Genomic DNA, 20,252 nt, shown 5'->3' on the forward strand with positions numbered 1-20,252 from the left:
AACTATAATGAGATATCACCTCACACTGGTCAGAATGGCCATCATCAAAAAGTCTACAAACAAAAAATGCTGGAGAGGGTGTGGAGAAAATGGAACGCTCTTGCACTGTTGGTGGGGCTGTAAATTGATACAGACACTATGGAAGATGGTATGGAGATTTCTTAGAAAACTAGGAATAAAAAAAAAAAAAAAAAAAAGAAAACTAGGAATAAAACCACCATATGATCCAGCAATCCCACTCCTAGGCATATACCCTGAGGAAACCAAAATTGAAAAAGACACATGTATCCCATTGTTCATTGCAGCACTATTCACAATAGCTAGAACTGGAAGCAACCTAGATGTCCATTGATAGATGACTGGATAAAGAAGTTGCAGTACATATACACAATGGAATATTACTCAGCCCTAAAAAGGAGTGCATTTGAATCCATTCTAATGAGGTGGATGAACCTAGAACCTATTATACAGAGTGAAGTAAGTCAGAAAGACAAAGATAAATGTTGTATTCTAACACATATATACAGAATCTAGAAAAATGGTACTAAAGAATTTATTTACAGGGCAGCAGTGGAGAAACAGACAGAGAGAATAGACTTATGGAGATGGGGAGAGGGGAGGAGAGGGTGAGATGTATGGAAAGAGTAATGTGGAAACTTACATTACCACATGTAAAATAGATAGCCAATGGGAATTTGCTGTGTGGCTCAGGAAACTCAAACAGGGGCTCTGTATCAACCTAGAGGGGTGGGATGGGGAGGGAGATGGGAGGGAGGTTCAAAAGGGAGGGGATATATGTATACCTATGGCTGATTCATGCTGTGGTTTGACAGAAAACAACAAAATTCTGAACAGCAATTATCCTTCAACAAAAAGATAAACTAATTTTAAAAAAAGTCTGAGCACTGCAACGAGGAGCATTCCCTGTTTGCTGCAACTGGAGAAAAGCCCAGACATAGCAAAAGACCCAGCACAGCCAAAAGTGAAAATAAATAAAACACACAACTGTGCTATATATAATTATTTATATAAATAATCATTTTATATAATCATCATTTATACATATATATATATATATATATATATATATATATATATATATATAAATTTACTTAATCCTCACACAAACCCTATGAGTAAGTTATAGAAGAGCATATGGAGGCTCCAAGAAGTAGAGAAATTTTAAACAGTGTGACTCCATCCTCAGGGTAATATATGCTTATGTGGCAGGAACAGAAAGGACCCTGAGATTTCTGCAGACAGATCAAAGGGACTCCTGGGTTAAACCATCCCAGAATTCTTGCCCAGGCTTGAGCCCTCCAGGAATGTTCTTTTCAGGGTTTTTTTAGCCCTTTTCCAGGCCTGCCCCTATATCTCCATACAACTAGCTCTGAACACATGTTAAGTAAGCTAAGTCCTCTCTGGAAGACAGTCTCTTCCTGGTAACCCTTTCCAGGGCTGTTGGGCAGAACAAGTCACCTACCATCAGATGGATCAGAGAAAGTTGGGCTCGCAACAGAAACTGAGTCTGTGAGGTCTTGTAATTTTTCAGAAGGGAAATCAAACCTAGTGTTCCTGACTTTAAGGGGGGAAAAAAGGAGCATATGTTAATATGTTATAAAGAATGGAATGGAGGGTGACACATTCATAAATGTTGCAACTCCCAGAACTTGCCCATCCTTGTCAATTTCTGCAGGCAAGATTATTCATGATTTCATTTTGACCCTGACACTGAACCTGCCAAGTAAGGGAAGTAAGCATTACTTTTCCCCCCGTTTTTATTTTATCTTCTTCCCCCACCCTGCCCTCTCATCTGCTGCCTTGAGGCTTATGGGATCTTACTTCCCCGACCAGGTATGGAACTCACTCCCTCTGCAGTAAAAACATGGCGTCCTAACCACTTGACCAGCAGGGAAGTCTCAATGTCCCACTTGTTTAATTGGCAAAGCTAAGTGACTTACCCAAATTCTGTATGATTTAGAAGCTGGGGCTCTATACTGCCAGACACTGTCTATGTTTCTTCTCCTGGATTAATCACTGTTTTTCTTTCTGAGAGTTCAATTATCTCCTCTCTGCCTCTTTTCTGCCTTCTCTCCTGGGTTTCTCTGAAAGCCTGCTGAGAGGTTAGTACGCCTGCCAAGCTCAGCTGGTAAAGCCTCAGAGAACTCTGCTCATTCCGGACAGAACGCTCCCAAACTGCCAGACCCTTTATAGGAGGGCTTTTTGGCAAGGGGCCCTGGCAAGTTCATGAATCTCCACCAAAGAGACACCCTGATTCTTAAAAGCTGTTCACCATCAGCTCTTGGTGGTTTAGGCATTCAGGTTCAGCTCTGAAATTTCTAGTTTGTTTTGATTTGGCTTTGGGAAGAGGAAGTGGCCACTCTGTTTGTTCAACCCTTTCTCTGAATAAGATAAATCAATATTTATGTCCAGACCCCAGGTATGGGGTCAGTTGATTTCAGAGATGTTTTGGCTCATAATTCATCCAAGTGCTGGATCCCACAAAACAAAATCGGTCTTTGCCTGTACTTTTGTGATGATTTTATTTAAATGCATCACTGATAACTGTTTTATGGGGCAATTTGGAAGAACCCTCTAAAACTATATATGACGAAACAGTTAAAATCTATAAACAATTCCTAGAAAGGAGAAGGGTAAGTGGAGAAAAGGGGTGGGGGGTAAGTTTCCAACATCTCTAGTTTTTGGTTTTGAGTCAGAGGGGAGATGTCATTGGCCAATTAGACGATTTGGAAGGACAGATCAAATCTTCTTTGGGCACCAAAGAGAACATAACAATCAAAATTTGAGAGAAATTTAAGGGAGATGAGGGATTTCATTTTGAGGGTGGGCGTGGGGGCGGCTCAGCTCTTCCTGCGACAAACCCTGCAGCCTGTCCGGGACCAGCTTTGGAAAGAACTGGAATCTGAGTCAGGGCTTCATGGGTTAAGGAGCCCATGTCACATCGGCCGTTTGAAACTCCTCCTCTCCAAACTCCTCCTCCCACAGTGAGGTGAAGATATTTGAAAATCACCCCACTGCAAACTCCTCCCTCTCAGGGAAACCTCACATAGAAATGCTGCAAATGACTGGGGCCCCGCGTGCAGTCGCGTCCGGGCCGCGCGAAGCCCGGATTTCCAGAGCGGTCACTGAGAGCGGACAGCGGCCTGGGCCGGGGCGTGACAAGCGGAGGCTGGGATCATGAGGCTCGCGGGCTGGGGGCTGCGCTGGGCCATCGCCCTGCTCATAGCTGCGGGGGAGGCTGCAGGTAAGGCTGGCTCCAGAAGCCCGCGCGCCATAGGAATGAGCTCCTGAATTCGGGGAGCCCCTTGGTATTTTGGGAGGCCGGCGGGAGATAAAACGAAAAATCATTCAATCCATGGAAGACGTGGGTAAATGGCACAAAGTCCTTCCCCAATGGCTGGATTGGGAAAAGGGTTCGGGGGGTAGGTGTCTGAGGGGTCTGGGAGGGAAAACGCGACGCGGCTTTCCCCACAAGTCTCCCCGCGATGGGGGACCACTCCCCTTTTCTTAGAGCCGGATACGCGTTAGGAGGAGGTACTCCCTCCCAGAGTTATTCCAGGGGGGACGGACCCGAAAACCGGCTGCTCAGCCTGGAGGCCCCTATGGGCGCTCCCCCACATCGTTTCACCCTCAGGGGTTACGACGGCGGTCAAGTCTGCCTTGTGATTCCCAAGGGCGACGCTGCCTCTGAAAGCGGCGCGGGATTAGTCTAACCTGCACCAAGCTTCCGCCCTTAGCCACCTCCTCCAGCCCCGCCTTCAGCCCCGTGGGCCCTCCCCCGAGCTCCCATTGGACGCCATTCGAACAGGCGAGCCTCGAGCCACACCCCTTGGCCAATGGGAGGCGGTGGTTGCTGAGGCCCGAGCGGCGCGGGGCGGGGCTGGCGCACGCTTCGCGCCTCACCTAAATCTCCGTGAGGATGTCGAAGGAGATTCTTCGGGTCGTCCGGGGCTTCCGTCGGAAAGGATGCGACAAGTCCCGGGCCCCTGGAGAAGCTCTGCAAGCATAGATGAGGTGCCCGCCTAGCGCTTGAGGCCCGCTCGGCCAAGGCCTGTTTCCTCCTCTATCTGCAGTGATGCCTTCGTACCCACTTTGTCCTCGGGAGCTTCTCTGACCCCGCCCGACTGGGAAAAGTTCGCAAACGTGACCCCCAAACCACCTTCAAGGCCTCAGTTCCTTCCCAGTTGAAACGTTGCCTAGAAACTCCAGTCCTTCCCGGATCGGACGTGAAGGGCACTTAACGGAGACTTTCATCCGCGCCTGGGCAGGGACCGAGAGTCGGGGACCGAATGGACGCCTTTGGGGTGGCCTTGTTTGTTCAGAGGCGCTAAAATGAGTTCAGTTGAGCTGCTCTCATGACAACGTTTCATTTTAGGGGGTTTGAATTTTAGATTTGGGCAAGAGGGTAGTTGGTGCAATATCCTGAGTTATCCAGTGGCTGAGAGAGGCATTTAACCTCGCCCTGGATAATAAAGAAATGGTCCTTTTCCTACTTAACAACCAGCTGGGCCTAGAGAAGTGTTGAAATTGTCCCGTGAACAGGATGCAGGAAGCTTTTTTTTAATGGGGGGGAGGGGTGGCTTTGAGCAGAGACCTTTGAACTCTTGGAATCAGCACCTGTGACACACACATCACAGTTTTCTCTGGGAGGAAAGGAAGGAGGATTTCAGCCACATGGTAGAGGGTTGTAATAATTCGGCCATTGGGTTGTGTGAAGCAAAGGGATGGTGGCTTGGTCAAGAGACAGTTGATGAGCCTGTATTTCACACACAGATCCACTCCTTCCCTAAGAGGAAATTAATGGCAGTGAAGTTTCATTGAGCAAGATATGTTGCTTCAGTTTCCTTTTTCACTGGGCAGCTTGAGGATCTGATGTATTTTGGTTCTCAAGGAGGCTCTGAGTCTGGGTGTGTTCCCCAGACTCCTGAGAGTGAGTGGGCAGCTACTAAATATCTGCCTGCAGTGTGGGAGACCTAGGTTCGATCCTTGGGTCCGGAAGATCCCTGGAGAAGGACATGGCAACCCACTCCAGTATTCTACTGTGTATTCCACTAAGTATCTACTCTGTTGTTAACTTGATGATAGACATTTGTAGCAGCCCTGGCTACTCCAGTTTGCCCCGAGGGGGCGGGAATTTCTTGTCTGTTTACTTTGGGAATGGTAGTAATTGGCATCTTAACTGCTTGCTTTCCTTTAGCCAAATCAATTAATTCACAGTTGTGTGTGGGGTATCAAATATGCCAGGGACACACCCAAACTCAGAAAGTAGAGTGTTCCCACTAAGTTGTGTCTGCTTTAACAGAAGATAAGATGGTTAGACAGCATCACTGACTCAACGGACATGAATCTGAGCAAATTCTGGGAGATAGCAGAGGACAGAGGAGCCTGACATGCTGCAGTCCATGAGATCTGGAAGAGTCGGACATGATTTAGTGGTTGAACAACAACTGCTTTAACAACAAGCCCCAGGGGGATTCACTGGTCATTGTCAGGCATATTTATCTTTCAGGGCAACACTAAAGATAGGGAGAATGTTTCTGAGACTGCAAACCTTTAAGAGCAATATCTGCCTCATTCTGTCTTTCTAGGGCATTCGTGCTTGTATCTGTAGGGCTCCTCCCCTAGTAAGACCCAATTCTAGATGCCTTTTTTGCTCAGTTCTTTGATCGCCTTTCACATCCCACATTCAGTATGTTAACAGCATCCACACTCTGCTCTGCTGTCTAGCAAGTAACCATGTGTTGCTAAGATACCATGCAAGTAGTCAGCAGTGAACAGTGATAGAAACTGGCTACCCCTCCCTCAAAGGAGCAGACAACAAACTCTACCACGGAGATCACCTCTGGGGAAAATACCCTGGTGGTCCCTCATGTGGGAAAGAGCACTGGTAAAAGGATTTTTCATTCATTTTCTGCTAAGTATCTTAGCTTCAGCCATTTTTTACTCTTTTTTTTTTGTTTTAAAAGGTTTTTTGTGGTGTGGAACATCTTTTTTTGAAAGTCTTTATTGAATTTGTTATGATATTGCTTCTGTTTTATGTTTTGGTTTTTTGGCCCTGAGGCCTGTGGGATCTTAGCTTCCCAACCAGGGATTGAACCTGCATCCCTTGCACTGGAAAGCAAGGTCCCAACCACTGGACCACCAAGGAAGACCCCAACCATTTCTTTTTCAAGAAAATGATTCCAAGTATTTATTTCTTAATTATTATTATTATTTTTTGTCCATGCCTCTCAACTTGTAGGATCTTAGTTCCCTGGCCAGGGCTTGAACCCAGGCCCTGACAGTGAAAGCACTGAGTCCTAACCTCGGGGCCACCAGGGAATTCCCCCCATGTATTATTTTGGTTTTCCTGAACGACCACTATCTTCAGTATCTGCGGAAAGAAAACCTTGAAAGCATTTACCACCTTATATGTGTGCTGGAGAAAAAGCAGAAATGTATATTCTCCTTTTCTGTTTCGATAACCTTGTTCCTGATTCCTCACCCATGACAGGAGAGGTCTAAGGGCTAGAGTTTCGATCGTTATCTTTTTTTTTGGGGGGGGGGGGAGTGTGTTGCTTATGTAATTTTAGGCATCCCCAGTATAAGGAGTTATGGGATGTGGCGCTCTGGTTTGCTTTTGCTGGAATTCAACTGAAACTGACATACAAAACCCAAACCTTGCTTGTGGAACTGGGAGGAAATAAGAAAAGCTGTGGTTTCTCTGGGCTGTGGTATTTGAAATAGGACTAGTTCTGACTCCTCGCTCAAGTCGGAATTGCCCACTGCCGGGACACCCATCTTGAGGTGCTCTCCTGAGTGCTCACTGTCCCTTATCCTCGGCCATTATAAGCAAGGCCACGAGACATTTCCCAGCTGACTGCTGTCAGTGAAATCCATTCACACGTTACAGCTGATGGCCAGCTGTTGGATGAACAGCTGTTCAGATAGAAATATGTAGTAGTGGGGTCTTCTTGTTGGTAGGGTCTTCAGCCATCTATGACAAGAAAATATTTGATTAACTGTTGCCCAGGGGAGGGCTCGTGTCCAGGGAAGGGGGTTGTTCTTTTCTCTCTCTTACTTTTGTTATTATTGTAATTTTTATTTTTGGCTGTGCTGAATCTTTGTTGTGAGGTGAGGGCTCTCTAGTTTGTGGCGCGTGGGCTTAGTTGCAGAATGTGGGATCTTAGTTCCCCAACCAGGGATCGGACCCAGCGCCCCTGCATTGGGAGTGCAGAGGACCACCAGAGAAGATCCTCTTTATCCCTATTTAAAGGGCTTTAAGATGGTTTAAGATGGTTTAATGTTTCTAGCCTTTCCAGTAGGGCTTCCCTGGTGGCTCAGATGGTAAAGAATCTGGCTGCAATGCAGGAGACCTGGGTATGATTCCTGGGTCAGGAAGATCCCCTGGAGAAGGAAATGGCAACCCCCTCCAATATTCTTACCTGGAGAATCCCATGGACATAGGAGCCTGGTGGGGTACAGTTGCAAAAGAGTTGGACACGACTGAGCGACTAACACTTTGATTTTTGCACTTTCAAGATGGTTTAATATTTTTAGCCTTTCCAGTAGCATATTCTGCGTGTGAGATGGTTCCTTGGGCAAAGTGGATTTGCGATAATTGAAACTGCCATCTCCTGGCTGGGAGAGCAGATGGCAGAAGTTCCTCCTCCATAATCCTCCTCCTCTGTAGAGAATGCCCCTTGCCTGAACTTCCTTTTTTTTTTTTTTTAACTTTTTTTTCCTAAAAGTCCTGGAATTTCAATTGCTTTTTACCCACCCCATGTGGGAAGCCAGAAGTGAGTCATTTCCTTTTTCAGGCATAATCACGATTCATCTGTGAGTCAATGGGTGTGGGGTATATTGCAGAGGCACCTCAGAGGGTGATGTCCTGTCTGGATCAGTAGCTGGGCGATGCATTATTAGTCTGTGTTCGATAGCAGCAGATTCTAGATTCAGCTCATTTGAATCTCCTGAGCTCTCCACTGGGGTTACCTCCAACCTGGTCTCTGTAAGTTCAGTTACCAAGTTCTGTTGATGCTTCTAAACACTCCTTGTATGTATTTCTCTCTTTATCACCTATAGCCTCCACCACCCCTCCACTCATCTCTCTCCTAACCTCACCTGACTGTTCCTCCGGGCAGGAACACTGGACAATGAGCTTTGAAGACCCATAATTTGTTTCTTTTGAATTAAAGGTGCAATTGACATACTATAAAATTGACAGATAAGAATTCAGTGAGTTGAGATAGATATCTACTTCCGTGTAACCACCTCTCATTAGGACCTAGAGGACTTCTCTCCCCCCAGGAAGTTCCCGGATCTCTTCAGCTTACTCACCTGCCAGACGCAGACCAGAGGCACCTCTAATCTGATTTCTGTCATTGAGAAAAGTGAAAGTGTTAGTCACTCAGTGTGCCGACTCTTTTCGACCCCATGGACTGTAGCCCACCAGGCTCCTCTGTCCATGGGGTTCTCCAGGCAGGAATACTAGAGTGGGTTGCCAGTTCCTTCTCCAGGGGATTTTCCCGACCCAGGGATCAAACCCGCGTCTCCTGCATTGCAGGCAGATTCTTTACATCTCAGCCACCAGGAAAGCCCAGTTTCTATCATTATCGGTTAGTTGTGCCTGAGCTAGAACGGCACATGAATAGTATGTACTCGAGCAAAAGAAACCGGACAGGGAATTCCCTGACTGTCCAGTGGTTAGGACTCCAAGCTTCCACTGTGTAGGGGGCAGAAACTTGATTCCTGGTTGAGGAATTAAGACCCCACAAACCACACTGCTCAGTGGGGGAAAAAAAAAAAGCTTTGGACCTTTTTTAACTTGACATTGTTATACATCTGTGTTAATAATTCTTCTGGGTCCCAGGAACTTTGCACTTTAAAATTTGACAGATTCTGCCCTGTTGCCCTCCGAAGAGATGGAACTAGAAGAGTTCCATTTTTCCAAAATCTTTGCCCAGTGAGATGATGGACCTGTCCCTGATTGGGGCGTACCAGCTGAGCGAATCTTGTTTTGACTCAGGCCTTGGGCTCTGACGGTTTCACAGTGAAAGGAACAAAAAGACATTCCTTATTCTCTAGGAGTTTAAATCTAGGCTGGGGGCCTCGATAAACAAATGCTTTCGATCTTTTATGTTAGGAGTGAGAAATGGGTATTTTAAGAGCTCTTGCATGCATGCATGCTAAATCACTTCCAGTTGTGTCCAATTCTGTGCAACCCCATGGACTGTAGCTTGCCAGGCTCCTCTGTCCATGGGATTCTCCAGGCAAGAATATTGGAGTGGGTTGCCATGCCCTCCTCCAGGAGATCTTTCTGACCCAGGGATCGAACTTCGACTCTTACCATCTCCTGCATTGGCAGGTGGGTTCTTTACCACCAGCGCCACCTGGGAAGCCCACGGGCTGCTAAACCCAGTTTCAGGTAAGGTGAGCTTCGAAGCTGAACTGTTAGCCAAGTAAAGAGGAGGGAGCCAGGAGGGAGTGTTGTACCAGAAGGGACTGCAGAGCTTTGGGATCTGAGGTTGTGAAATTTTTTTTTTATCAGATCCATCATGTTCTCCTTAATATAATTATTTGTCATATACCTATGCTATCATCTGGTGTACATTAAAAACCGTAATTATACAGAAAAGCAGATATGTTAAAAAAGGTGAGATAAAAATCAAACACACAGCATTTTAAAATATCTTGTTATTTGTGATGGCTTCCTACTATAGTTAAAAATCTCATGGAGAAGGAAATGGCAACCCACTCCAGTATTCTTGCCTGAAAAAGTCCATGGACAGAGGAGCCTGGCAGGCTGCAGTCCATGGGGTTACATGACTGAGCATGTGTGCACAAGGGTGGAGGGAGATGGGTTGGTAGCAATAAACTGGTAGAACTAAAAAAAAAAAATCTCAAATCATGACATAGTGAGGGCAAGGGTTTTTTTTTTCCCCTTTATATCTCTGTATATGAAATAACATGTATATATATATATATATATATATATATAGTAAAGTATATTTGATTTACAATGTTGTGTTGGTTTCAGTGATTCAGACTCTTTTTCAGTTTCTTTTCCCTTACACATTATTACAAGATAATTGAGTATATAGTTCCCTGTGCTACATAGTAGGTCCTTGCTGGTTATCTATTTTATATACAGTAGCATGTATATGTCCTTCTCAATCTCCTAATTTATCTGTCCCTCACTTCTTTCCTCTTTGATAACCATAATCTGTTCTCTATGTCTGTGGGTCTAATTTCTGTTTTAAATCAGTTCATTTGTATCTTTTTTTTTTTAAGATTCCACATATAAATGATATTGTATAAAATTCATCTTTCTCTGCCTGGCTTACTTCACTTAGTATGATAATCTCCAGGTTTATCTATGTTGCTGCCAATTGCATTATTTCGTTCTTTTTTATTGCCGAGCGTTAAGGGCAAGGCTGATGATTAGCAATTGGACACAGGGAGCCATACTTCAAAGAGTGCCTTTGATCATTCTTATTTTTATGGCTTGACCTTCCACCATATCTAATTAGGTCTGTTTTTATCTTGTACGTTGAGGGTAAGAGGAGCAAAATGCTCACTAGTAGGAATCAACTTGTCAGTGCCACCCTCTAAGGTCGTGAAGTTTGCACATTTACTTTCACTCACAGGTCACTAACTTAAACTTGGTCCCATGGCCACACCTGGCTGCAAAGGAAGCTGGGAAAAATTATAGATCCTCCCTTTGGTAATGTGCTCAGTTAAAACTTGAAGGTCTCAAACTTCCCTGGTGCTCCAGTGTTTAAGAATCCACCTTGCAATGCAAGGGACATCGGTTGGAGCCCTGGTCTAGGATAATACCACATGCCACGGAGCAGCTAACCCTGTGCACCACATCTACTGAACCTACACGCTAGAGCCTGTACACTGCAACTAGAGAGTAGCCCCTGCTCACTGCAACTAGAGAAAGCCCTCACATAGCAACAAAAACTCAGCAGAGCCAATATGCAAATAAATAAATCTTTAAAAAAACTTATGAGTGTTTAAAGAGAATGTGCATGCATGCATGCTCAGCCATGTCCAACTCTTTGCGATCCCATGGACTGTAGCCCACCCGGCTCCTCTGTCCATGGGATTCTCCAGGCAAGAATACTGGAGTCGGTTACCATTTCCTCCTCCAGGGGATCTTCCCGACCCAGGGATCAAACCCAAGTCTCCTGTGTCTCGTGCATTGCAGGCATATTCTTTACCATCTGGGTCACCCAGAAAGTCCACTTAAAGAGAATATCAAGGGGAAGAAATCTGAATACATAAAAAGACACAAAGCATGTAAGATCTTGAATCTTCTTTTCCCATATACAGAATGAAAGAAGAAGAGACTTCTTGCATGAGAAGAATCATTCAAGGATCTACCATCTTCCATTCGTTTTGTCTGGAAGTTTCTAATTCTGGAGACATAGTTTCTGCCTTGCGCATGAAGAGTTCATTAATTGCCTTTGTGCAAAATGAGCAAATGAATACATTTTGTGCAAACTATTAAACTATTTTTTTTTGGTTACGGTCAACATTCAAAATAAAGTGATAAAAGAATAAACATTCTTAATCTTCTTATGAGAGTAGTGAAAAATATAATAAACATAGTCATCAGCCTGAATTTATATTTTACATATCATTTGCCTTCAGAATATCTGACTCATGAGGAAATTTCTGCTAGCTTCTTCTTTCTTGGTCTTATTTCCTTATCCTGAGATGAACTGTATCATAATTTTTATTAACTGTGTTACTTTAGATTATGAAGGGGATCAAAGTCTATATTTAAAGATTAAGGGAGTGATACCAATTTTATTACCAACCAATAAAAGTTTATTGGAAGCCTGCTGTGCTGCAGTACATAGGGTCCCTAAGACTGACACAACTGAGTGACTGAAATGACTAACTGACCCACTCCAGTACTCTGGCCTGGAGAATTCCATGGACTGTATATTCCATGGGGTCACAAACAGTTGGAATGAGCAACTTTCACAATAAAAGTTTGCTGTGATCATAGCTCACATGTAACAATGACCCCGAATCAAAGCATGATACCAAAAACTAAATGCAGTCAGTATTATTTCGCTCTGATTGTATGCTTGGTCGCTCAGTTGTGTCCAACCCTTTGCGACCCCATGGACTGTAGCCTGCCAGCCTCCTCTGTCCATGGGATTCTCCAGGCAAGAATACTGGAGTGGGCTGCCATGTCCTCCTCCTGGGAATCCTCCCCACCCAGGGATCATACCCAGATCTCCCGCATTGCAGGCAGATTCTTTACCATCTGAGCCACAAGGTGTAAAAGTCGTGTATTTTAGAGGGGCTTCCCTGGTGGCTCAGGAGTAAAGAATCTGCCTGCCAATGCAGGAGACACGAGTTTGATTCCTGGTCCGGGAAGATCTCACGTGCCTCGGAGCAACCAAGCCCGTGCACCAGCACTACTGAAGCCTGTGGGCCTAGAGCCTGTGCTCCGCCACAAGAGAAGCTGCCACAGTGAGAAGCCAGGGCACCGCCAACTAGAGAATAGCCCCCACTCCGGGGGACAGTGAAGGACAAGGAAGCCTGGCATGCTGCCGTCCATGGGGTCGAAAAGAGTTGGACACAACTCAGCGACTGAACAGCAATAACCCATTTCTTTAGATCTGAAATGTAGTTATATGATTGTGTTCTCTGCTGGACCTCTGCTCTCTGACCTCTACATTAATAATTTCTCATAACTTATACACCCTTTTTGTGGGGGCTGTGCTGGGTCTCAGCTGTATCGTGTGGGCTTCTCTAGTTGGGGTGCACGAGCTTAGTTGCCCTCTAGCAGATGGGATCTTAGTTCCCCAACTAGGGATCAAACCTGTGTCCCCTGTACTGGAATGTGGGTTCTTAATCACAGGACCATGAGAGCAGTCCCAATTTTTATCTCTTTAGTTCCTTTCTACCTACTGGAGAAAGCTTTTCAAGTTTTCCTCCAGCTTAATGCTTTTGCAGTCTCAATTTTCCTTGGTACTGACTCCAGTACAGGTTTGTGACATGCTCAATCATGTCCTTTTCTTTGTTTTTGTTTCTTTTTTTCCTTTTTTTTTTTTCCTTTTCTTTGTTAATGCGCACCCAGGTTCTAATATTTTGTCCCCATCGCCCAATGGATCCACACTTTGGACTCACCAACCGTGATGCTAGAATCTCACGCTGGGGATGAATCTCTTTTTAGGAAGTGTTCTTCGCATCCTCCATTATACTTGTGGTTCACTCAGTTTAACTGCTATGCATGCTTTATTCCCTGGAGACCTGTCTGCTGGTCTAGAAATAAGATTGTATTTCTAGTTCATTCTTCACTTGGCAGGAAAGAGACACCAAGAATGAGGTCGTTTTGTGATCCCAGCCCTGATTCTCCCTTCTCCTTTCCTTCTCTTTAGTGGAGGACAACTGTGGGAGAAACGAGTTTCAGTGCCGAGATGGGAAATGCATCTCCTCTAAGTGGGTCTGTGATGGAACTGCTGAGTGCCAAGACGGCTCTGATGAATCCCAGGAGACGTGCAGTGAGTTTCTCCCCGCCTTTGGACGTGACATGTGCCTTTTCTTTTTAACTCCTTTTTTTTTTTTTAATCTAAGTGTAGTTGTGTTACACTTAAACATTTTCAATCTGTTAATTTCTGTTGGATGGCAAAGTGCTTTGATGATATCGGGTGACAGATTTGGTAGAAATTGACAATCATACTAATGTATTCTTCTATGAATTAGGAGATGGGCAGAGAAGATATTGGGCTTTCCAGGTGGGTCAGAGGTAAAGAATCCACTTGCAATGCAGGAGATGTAAAAGATTTGATCCCTGGGTTGGGAAGATCCCCTGGAGGAGGGTATGGCAACCCACTCCAGTATTCTTGCCTAGTATTCTTCCATGGACAAAGGAGCTTGGCAAGCTATAGACCATGGGGTCGCAAAGAATTGGACAGGACTAAAACGCTTAGCATGCACACAGAGACGATATTATTGGAACTTTCCTTTAAAGGCTCTTTTTTTTTTCATTGAGGTTCATGTTACACAGATTAGCCCTTTTTTAAGATTGTTGTGCTTTTTTTAGGTGGACCATTTTTAAAGTCTTTATTGAATTTATTATAATATTGCTTCTTAATGATTTAGGTTTTTGGCTTCTAAGGCATGGGGATCTTAGCTTCCCAACCAGTATCGAGTTCTCATCCCTTGTGATAGAAGACAAAGTCTTAACCATTGGCCTGCCAGGGAAGTCTCACAAATTAGCCTTTTTGTGTGTTTGTTTTTTGTTTTCTTGGCCACTCCAGGTGGTTTGTGGGATCTTAGTTTCCCAACCAGGGATTGAACCCATAACAGCTGCCGTGGAAGCTTGGAGTCCTAACCACTGAATTAAGCCATTGAGGGTAGGAATAAAATAGGAATTTGGGATTAACAGATGCATACTACTATATATAAAATAGATAATCAACAAGGAGCTACTGTATAGCACAGGGAACTATATTCAATATTTTGTAGTAACCTATAATGGAAAAGAATCTAAAAGAAAACATATATATATATACACACACATGTATAAATGAGTCACTTTGCCGTACACCTGAAATTAACACAACATTGTAAATCAACTGTGCTTCGCTTTTTAAAAAAGCTACCCCAGAATTTTAAATTAAAAAAAAAAAGTGACCAGTTTAGTAGCTTTAATATATTCACAATGCTTTGCAACCACCGCTTCTATCTCATTCCAAAACCTTTGCAACAACCAGCATCTAACTTAAAAAAAAAAAATTATTTGGCTGCGCTGGGTCTTAAGTTCGGCATGCAAGACCTTCAGTCTTCCTTTTGGGATGTGGGATCTTTAGCTGTGGCATGTGGCATCTAGTTCCCTGACCAGGGATTGAACCCAGGCCCCCTGCATTGGGCACACGGCGTCTTAGCTACTGGACCCCCAGGGAAGTCCTCAGCAACTAATTTTTAATAAGTTCCGTTAAATTTCCTTCATTTTGGTCCAGAAAAGTGGGCCTGAAACGTCTATCAGAAAACTCTGGGTTCTTCCCTTGCAGAGCTCGGAGTGGCAAGGTGGGTCGGTCTTCCCTCTGAGTTAAGCTTCAGTTCTGTTTCTCCCGTAGAGTCTGTCACCTGCAAGATGGGGGACTTCAGCTGTGGGGGCCGTGTCAACCGCTGCGTTCCGGAGTCCTGGAGATGCGATGGCCAGGTGGACTGCGAGAACGGCTCAGACGAGGAAGGCTGTCGTAAGTGGGGTCCCTTGTCTGGTGGCCCGTGGATCCTAGCTGTGTCCAAGTGACCTGACTGGGTTCCTGGCTGAGGTCAGAGTTTGCTCCAAACCATAGAGAGTTTCAGAGGGGAAGGCACTCTGCAGCTGGTTCTGTCTTGCCTCTGATTTTATTCATTATTTAGAATTTCTTTTCCAATTGTGTAGATTTTTTTAAAACAAAGTAAGGCTCTTAGAAAAAAAAAACCACCCTGGGGGAAATTTAAATAATTGAGATCACATCAAATCTTCAAGTTCACAAAATATGAAACCCCCTGAGAGAGTCTTTTTTTAAAAAAAGCAACCCAAAAAGTGAGTGTTTGCTTAGAGATGCATATGTAACCTTGGTTCTCACTGGGAAACATTTTAAAATAAAATGGATTGGGCCTCTTTTCCAAGTGTTTTATTTTTTCATCCAACTTTATTGAGATATAATTGACATGTAGCATGGTGTGAGTTTAGTGTCCAGTGTGATGATTTTATACACATATATATTGTGAAATGATTACACAATAGGGTTATTTAACACCTTCATCATTTCACATAATTACTGTTTCTTTTGACTCTTTAATAACACCAGCATAAACAACAAGGTCCTATTGTATAGGGCAGGGAAATGATATTCAATATTCTGTGATAAGCTATGATGGAAAGGAATATGAAAAAGAATACATGTATGTATAACTGAGTCACTTTGCTGTAGAGCAGAAATTAACACACCATTGGAAATCAACTCTACTTCAATCCAACTTTTTAAAAAAAATTATTAAACTCCATCCCCAATGGGAAAAGAAAAAGATTGACATGTATGTACAATAAAACTGAAGAAGTTAAAAAAAAAAGTAATAGTACCATCAAACCCAGGAGGTGGGAGGATGAGTGAAATAGAGGAGGGAGATTAATAGGAACCAACTTCCTCCTGTAAAATAAATGTGATGCACAGCATGGTAAATGTAGTCAGTAAGATGGTGATAACCTTGTAGGGTGACACACGGTAAGTAGACTTAGATTGGTGATCATTTTGTGCTGTCTAAAATCACTGAGTCGCTGTGTTGAACACCTGAAACTAACACAGCTTTGTAAGTCAACTATCCTTCAACTTAAAAAGTCCCATATGGGCTTCCCTGATGGCTCAGTTAGTAAAGAATCTGCCTACAATGCAAGAGACCTGGTTCAGGCCCTGGGTTGGGAAGATCCCCTGGAGAAGGGTTAGGCTATTCACTCCAGTATTCTTGGGCTTCCCTCATGGCTCAGCTGGTAAAGAATCCCCCTGCAATGCTGAAGACCTGGGCTCAATCCCTGGGTTGGGAAGATCCCCTGAAGAAGGGAAAGGTTACCCACTCCAGTATTCTGGCAGGAGAGCCTCAGTTCAGTGTCCCCATTTGTGCGATGAGTTGGAGTCGGGATTGGGGAGTGGTTTCCCCGGTGACCAGGCTGTCCTCTCCTGTCCTCCCCGCAGCCCCCAAGACGTGCTCCCAGGATGAGTTCCGCTGCAATGACGGCAAGTGCATTGCCCCAAAGTTTGTCTGTGACTTAGACCTGGACTGCTTAGATGGCTCGGATGAGGCGTCCTGCCCGATGCCCACCTGCGGCCCCGCCAACTTCCAGTGCAACAGCTCCATGTGCATCCCCCAGCTCTGGGCCTGCGACGGTGACCCCGACTGCGACGATGGCTCAGACGAGTGGCCCCAGCACTGTGGAAGCCCCCACCCATCAGGCCCCCTGCAGGACAACAACCCCTGCTCGGCCCTCGAGTTCCACTGCGGCAGTGGCGAGTGCATCCACTCCAGCTGGCATTGCGACCATGACCCTGACTGCAAGGACAAGTCTGACGAGGAGAACTGCGGTAGGGGCGCCTCGGAAATCCCCTCACCCAGGCTGGGGGCTCCCGCGGCAGGGGACAGGGGTGGGCCAGTGCCTTTAGGTGGTTAAATGATCCCGCATCACACAATAAGAAAGTCAGTCCTGGACTTCTTTGGTGGTCCAGTGGTTAAGACTCTGCTCTTCCAATGCAGGGGTGAGCTTGGATCCCTGGTCAGGAAACTAGGATCCCATATACCTTAGCTCCATCAAAAAAAAAAAAAAAAAAAGGAACATTGCTTCCAAAGGTCTTATCTCCAACTATAATAAATCCTTGATGGAATGATTCAGATACAAGAAAAGAAAGAGCTAATATCCTCCATAAAGAATATGATATCCAAAGATATCTTCAGATTATATTCAAGGCAACATGGTGTCAATAAAACATGATAAGCACCTAAAAAAAACAACCAAAAGGCGGTCCCATTTCATGTTCCTTTTGGTCTTTCTGATCACATAGAGGACAAGCTGTCTTCCAAAGGAGTTCCCTTTTGAATGCCTGTTTATTTATTTATTTTTAAAATGTATGATTATTTTAATTCATTTATTTAATTTTTGGTTGTGTTGGGTCTTCACTGTTGCATGAGGGCCTTCTCTAGTTGTGGTCTGTGGGCTTCTCTTGTTGCAGAGCACAGCCCGTAGGCACACAGGTTCAGTACTTGCAGCATGCTGGTTTAGTTGCTGTGTGCTGTGGAAGCCCTTCCCAGACCAGGGATGAAACCCATGTCCCCTGTATTGGATGGCGGATTCTTATCTACTATACCACCAGGGAAGCGCCTCGAACCCCTATTTAATTTATCTCTTGTCAAGAGGAGCAAACTGCAGCACGCTGTATTATCTTGGTCCAGAAAGGATCCAGGCCTGACTGGTGATGTCCAAGCTGTGTGACCCTTGGCCGGGGACTTAGCCTTACTGTGTTTTGATCTCCTCCCCTGTAGATGGAGCAATAGTGTGGGCCTCGGTGGACCTGGGTTACGACATAAGAGCACACACACAAACACACACACACACACACACACACACACACACACACACACACACGAGTTCCAAACATTTGCATACTTATTTATCATCTTTTTTTTCCCCACTGGCCTCTGGAAATTGGATTTTCACATTGTCAGCATTTTTATAGTGAAATATAACCCACGGGAAAGTGCAAAAAGCATAAGCTTAGAGCTTAATGAATTCGGGTTAAGTGAAAACCTGTTTGAGGTCAAGGTCTAGTCTGTGGTTAGAGTGATCCTATTCTAGTCACCACGTGAATCTGCCAAGATTGCATCATCACATCATTCTTCTCACTTAGTGTCAGCTCAGGAACACTTTTCATGTTCACAGTCTAAGTCATTGGAAGGGCCGTATGATACTCAGTAGTAATGACTTATTTGGGAGGAGGTGGGCCATGGGCTTCCCTGGGGGCTCAGTGGTAAAGAATCCACCTGCTAATGCAGGAAACTTGGGTTTGATCCCTAGGTCAGCAAGATATTAATTCCCTAGAGTAGGAAATGACAACCCACTCCAGTGTCCTTGCCTGGGAAATCCCATGGACAGAGGAGCCTGGTGGGTTACAGCACATGCGGTCGCAAAGAGTCAGACACAATTTAGAGACTTAACAACAGCAACGTCATAACTTACCTGGCCAGGCATCTATCTAGATTGGGACCACATCATTGCTTTTCTGCCAAGAATGGCCTACTAGGTTTGCCAGCTTTTATTATTATTATTTTTAATATTTATTTATTTACCTGTGCCAGGTCTTAGCGGTGGCCTGAGGGATTTAGCTTCCTGACCAGGGATCGAACCTGGGCCCCCTGCATTGGGAGCACAGAGTCTTAGCTGCTGAACCACCAGGGAATTCCCCGATCTGCCAACTTTTTAATGAATTTCCTGCATGCAAGGACAGACTGGAGAGAAATCTAAGAAAATGTAACGGTTGTGTTAGGGTGCTTTCCCTTTCTTATTCCCCACACTTGGCTCTTTCTTTCCCAGCTGTGGCCACGTGCCGGCCTGATGAATTCCAGTGCTCGGATGGGACCTGCATCCATGGCAGCCGGCAGTGCAACAGGGAGCCTGACTGTAAGGACCTGAGTGACGAGCTGGGCTGCGTCAACGGTGAGCCCCACCCCTCCTGGGTCCTGGGCTGTGGGGAGATGTGGGGGCAGGAGCAACAGCAAAACAGTGGAAGCAACCAGAATGCTCATCAGCAGTAGAATTAGTTTATATATATATATATATGCCATGTTGCATGACATGTGGGATTTTAGTTCCCTGACCAGGGATCAAACCCACGTACCTTGCATTGGAAGCTCAGAGCCTTAACCACTGAACCACCAAGGAAGTCCCAGCAGTAGAATTGATGTAAAATAAAATTTTTTTTTTTAATTGTGGTAAAGTACTTTTAGGGGCTACCTTGGTGGCTCAGAGGGTAACGAATCTGCCTGTAATGCAGGAGATGTGGGTTCGATCCCTGGATTGGGAAGATCCCTTGGAAAAGAGAATGGCAACCCACTCCAGTATTCTTACCTAGAGAATCTGATGGGCTACAGTCCATGGTGTCTGAAAGAGTCAGACAGGACTGAGTGGCCAACACAACAAAAAAACACATGTAACAAAATTTACTGTCTTAACCATTCTTAAGAGTATAGTCCAGTGGTGCTAAGTCACCATCCTCACCATCCATTGCCAGAACTCTTTCATCTTCCCAAATTAAAACTCTGTCCCCATTATACACTCACTCCCCACTCTCCCTCTTCGAGCCCCTGGTACCCACTATTCTACCGTCTCTATGATTTCCACTCTTCTAGTATTTGACCTTATGTAACTGGAATCACAAATGTGTCTTTGCATGATGGGTTTATTTCACTAAGCATCATTTCCTCAATGTGCATCCCTGTTATAGAAGATGTCAGAAATTCCTTCCTTTTTAAGGCAAAATAATATTCTATCATATGGATGGACCATGTTTTGTTTATCCAGTCACCTGTTGATGAACACTTGGGTTGCTTCTACCCCTTGGTTGTTGTGAATAGTGCTGCTGTGAACAGGGTTGCATGGAAATAATTTTAAAGGGCAGTGTCATCACAGAGTGGAATATCATACAGCTGAGAAAATGAGGCTGCAGTCCCTGTCTGCAGCCCAGGCG

At 44.8% G+C, this 20,252-nt stretch overlaps 1 protein-coding gene across 2 annotated transcripts in view; it reads left to right on the forward strand.

Moving 5' to 3' along the window:
• Positions 1–3,050: 3,050 nt before the first annotated feature.
• Positions 3,051–20,252, forward strand: part of LDLR (low density lipoprotein receptor) — a 32,140-nt gene continuing 14,938 nt past the window's right edge. Inside the window, exons 1-5 of one of the 2 annotated variants that reach the window (XM_043911574.1) lie at positions 3,051–3,265; positions 13,410–13,532; positions 15,111–15,233; positions 16,713–17,099; positions 19,100–19,222. In XM_043911574.1, the coding sequence (XP_043767509.1) occupies positions 3,199–3,265; positions 13,410–13,532; positions 15,111–15,233; positions 16,713–17,099; positions 19,100–19,222 (823 nt within the window). In that variant the 5' untranslated portion in view covers positions 3,051–3,198. The remainder of the gene's footprint in view (positions 3,266–13,409; positions 13,533–15,110; positions 15,234–16,712; positions 17,100–19,099; positions 19,223–20,252) is intronic. The other variant, XM_043911573.1, reaches the window with a different exon arrangement.

The sequence above is a fragment of the Cervus elaphus genome, chromosome 9, assembly GCF_910594005.1.
Source record: "Cervus elaphus chromosome 9, mCerEla1.1, whole genome shotgun sequence".
Classification (NCBI taxonomy): Eukaryota; Metazoa; Chordata; class Mammalia; order Artiodactyla; family Cervidae; genus Cervus; species Cervus elaphus.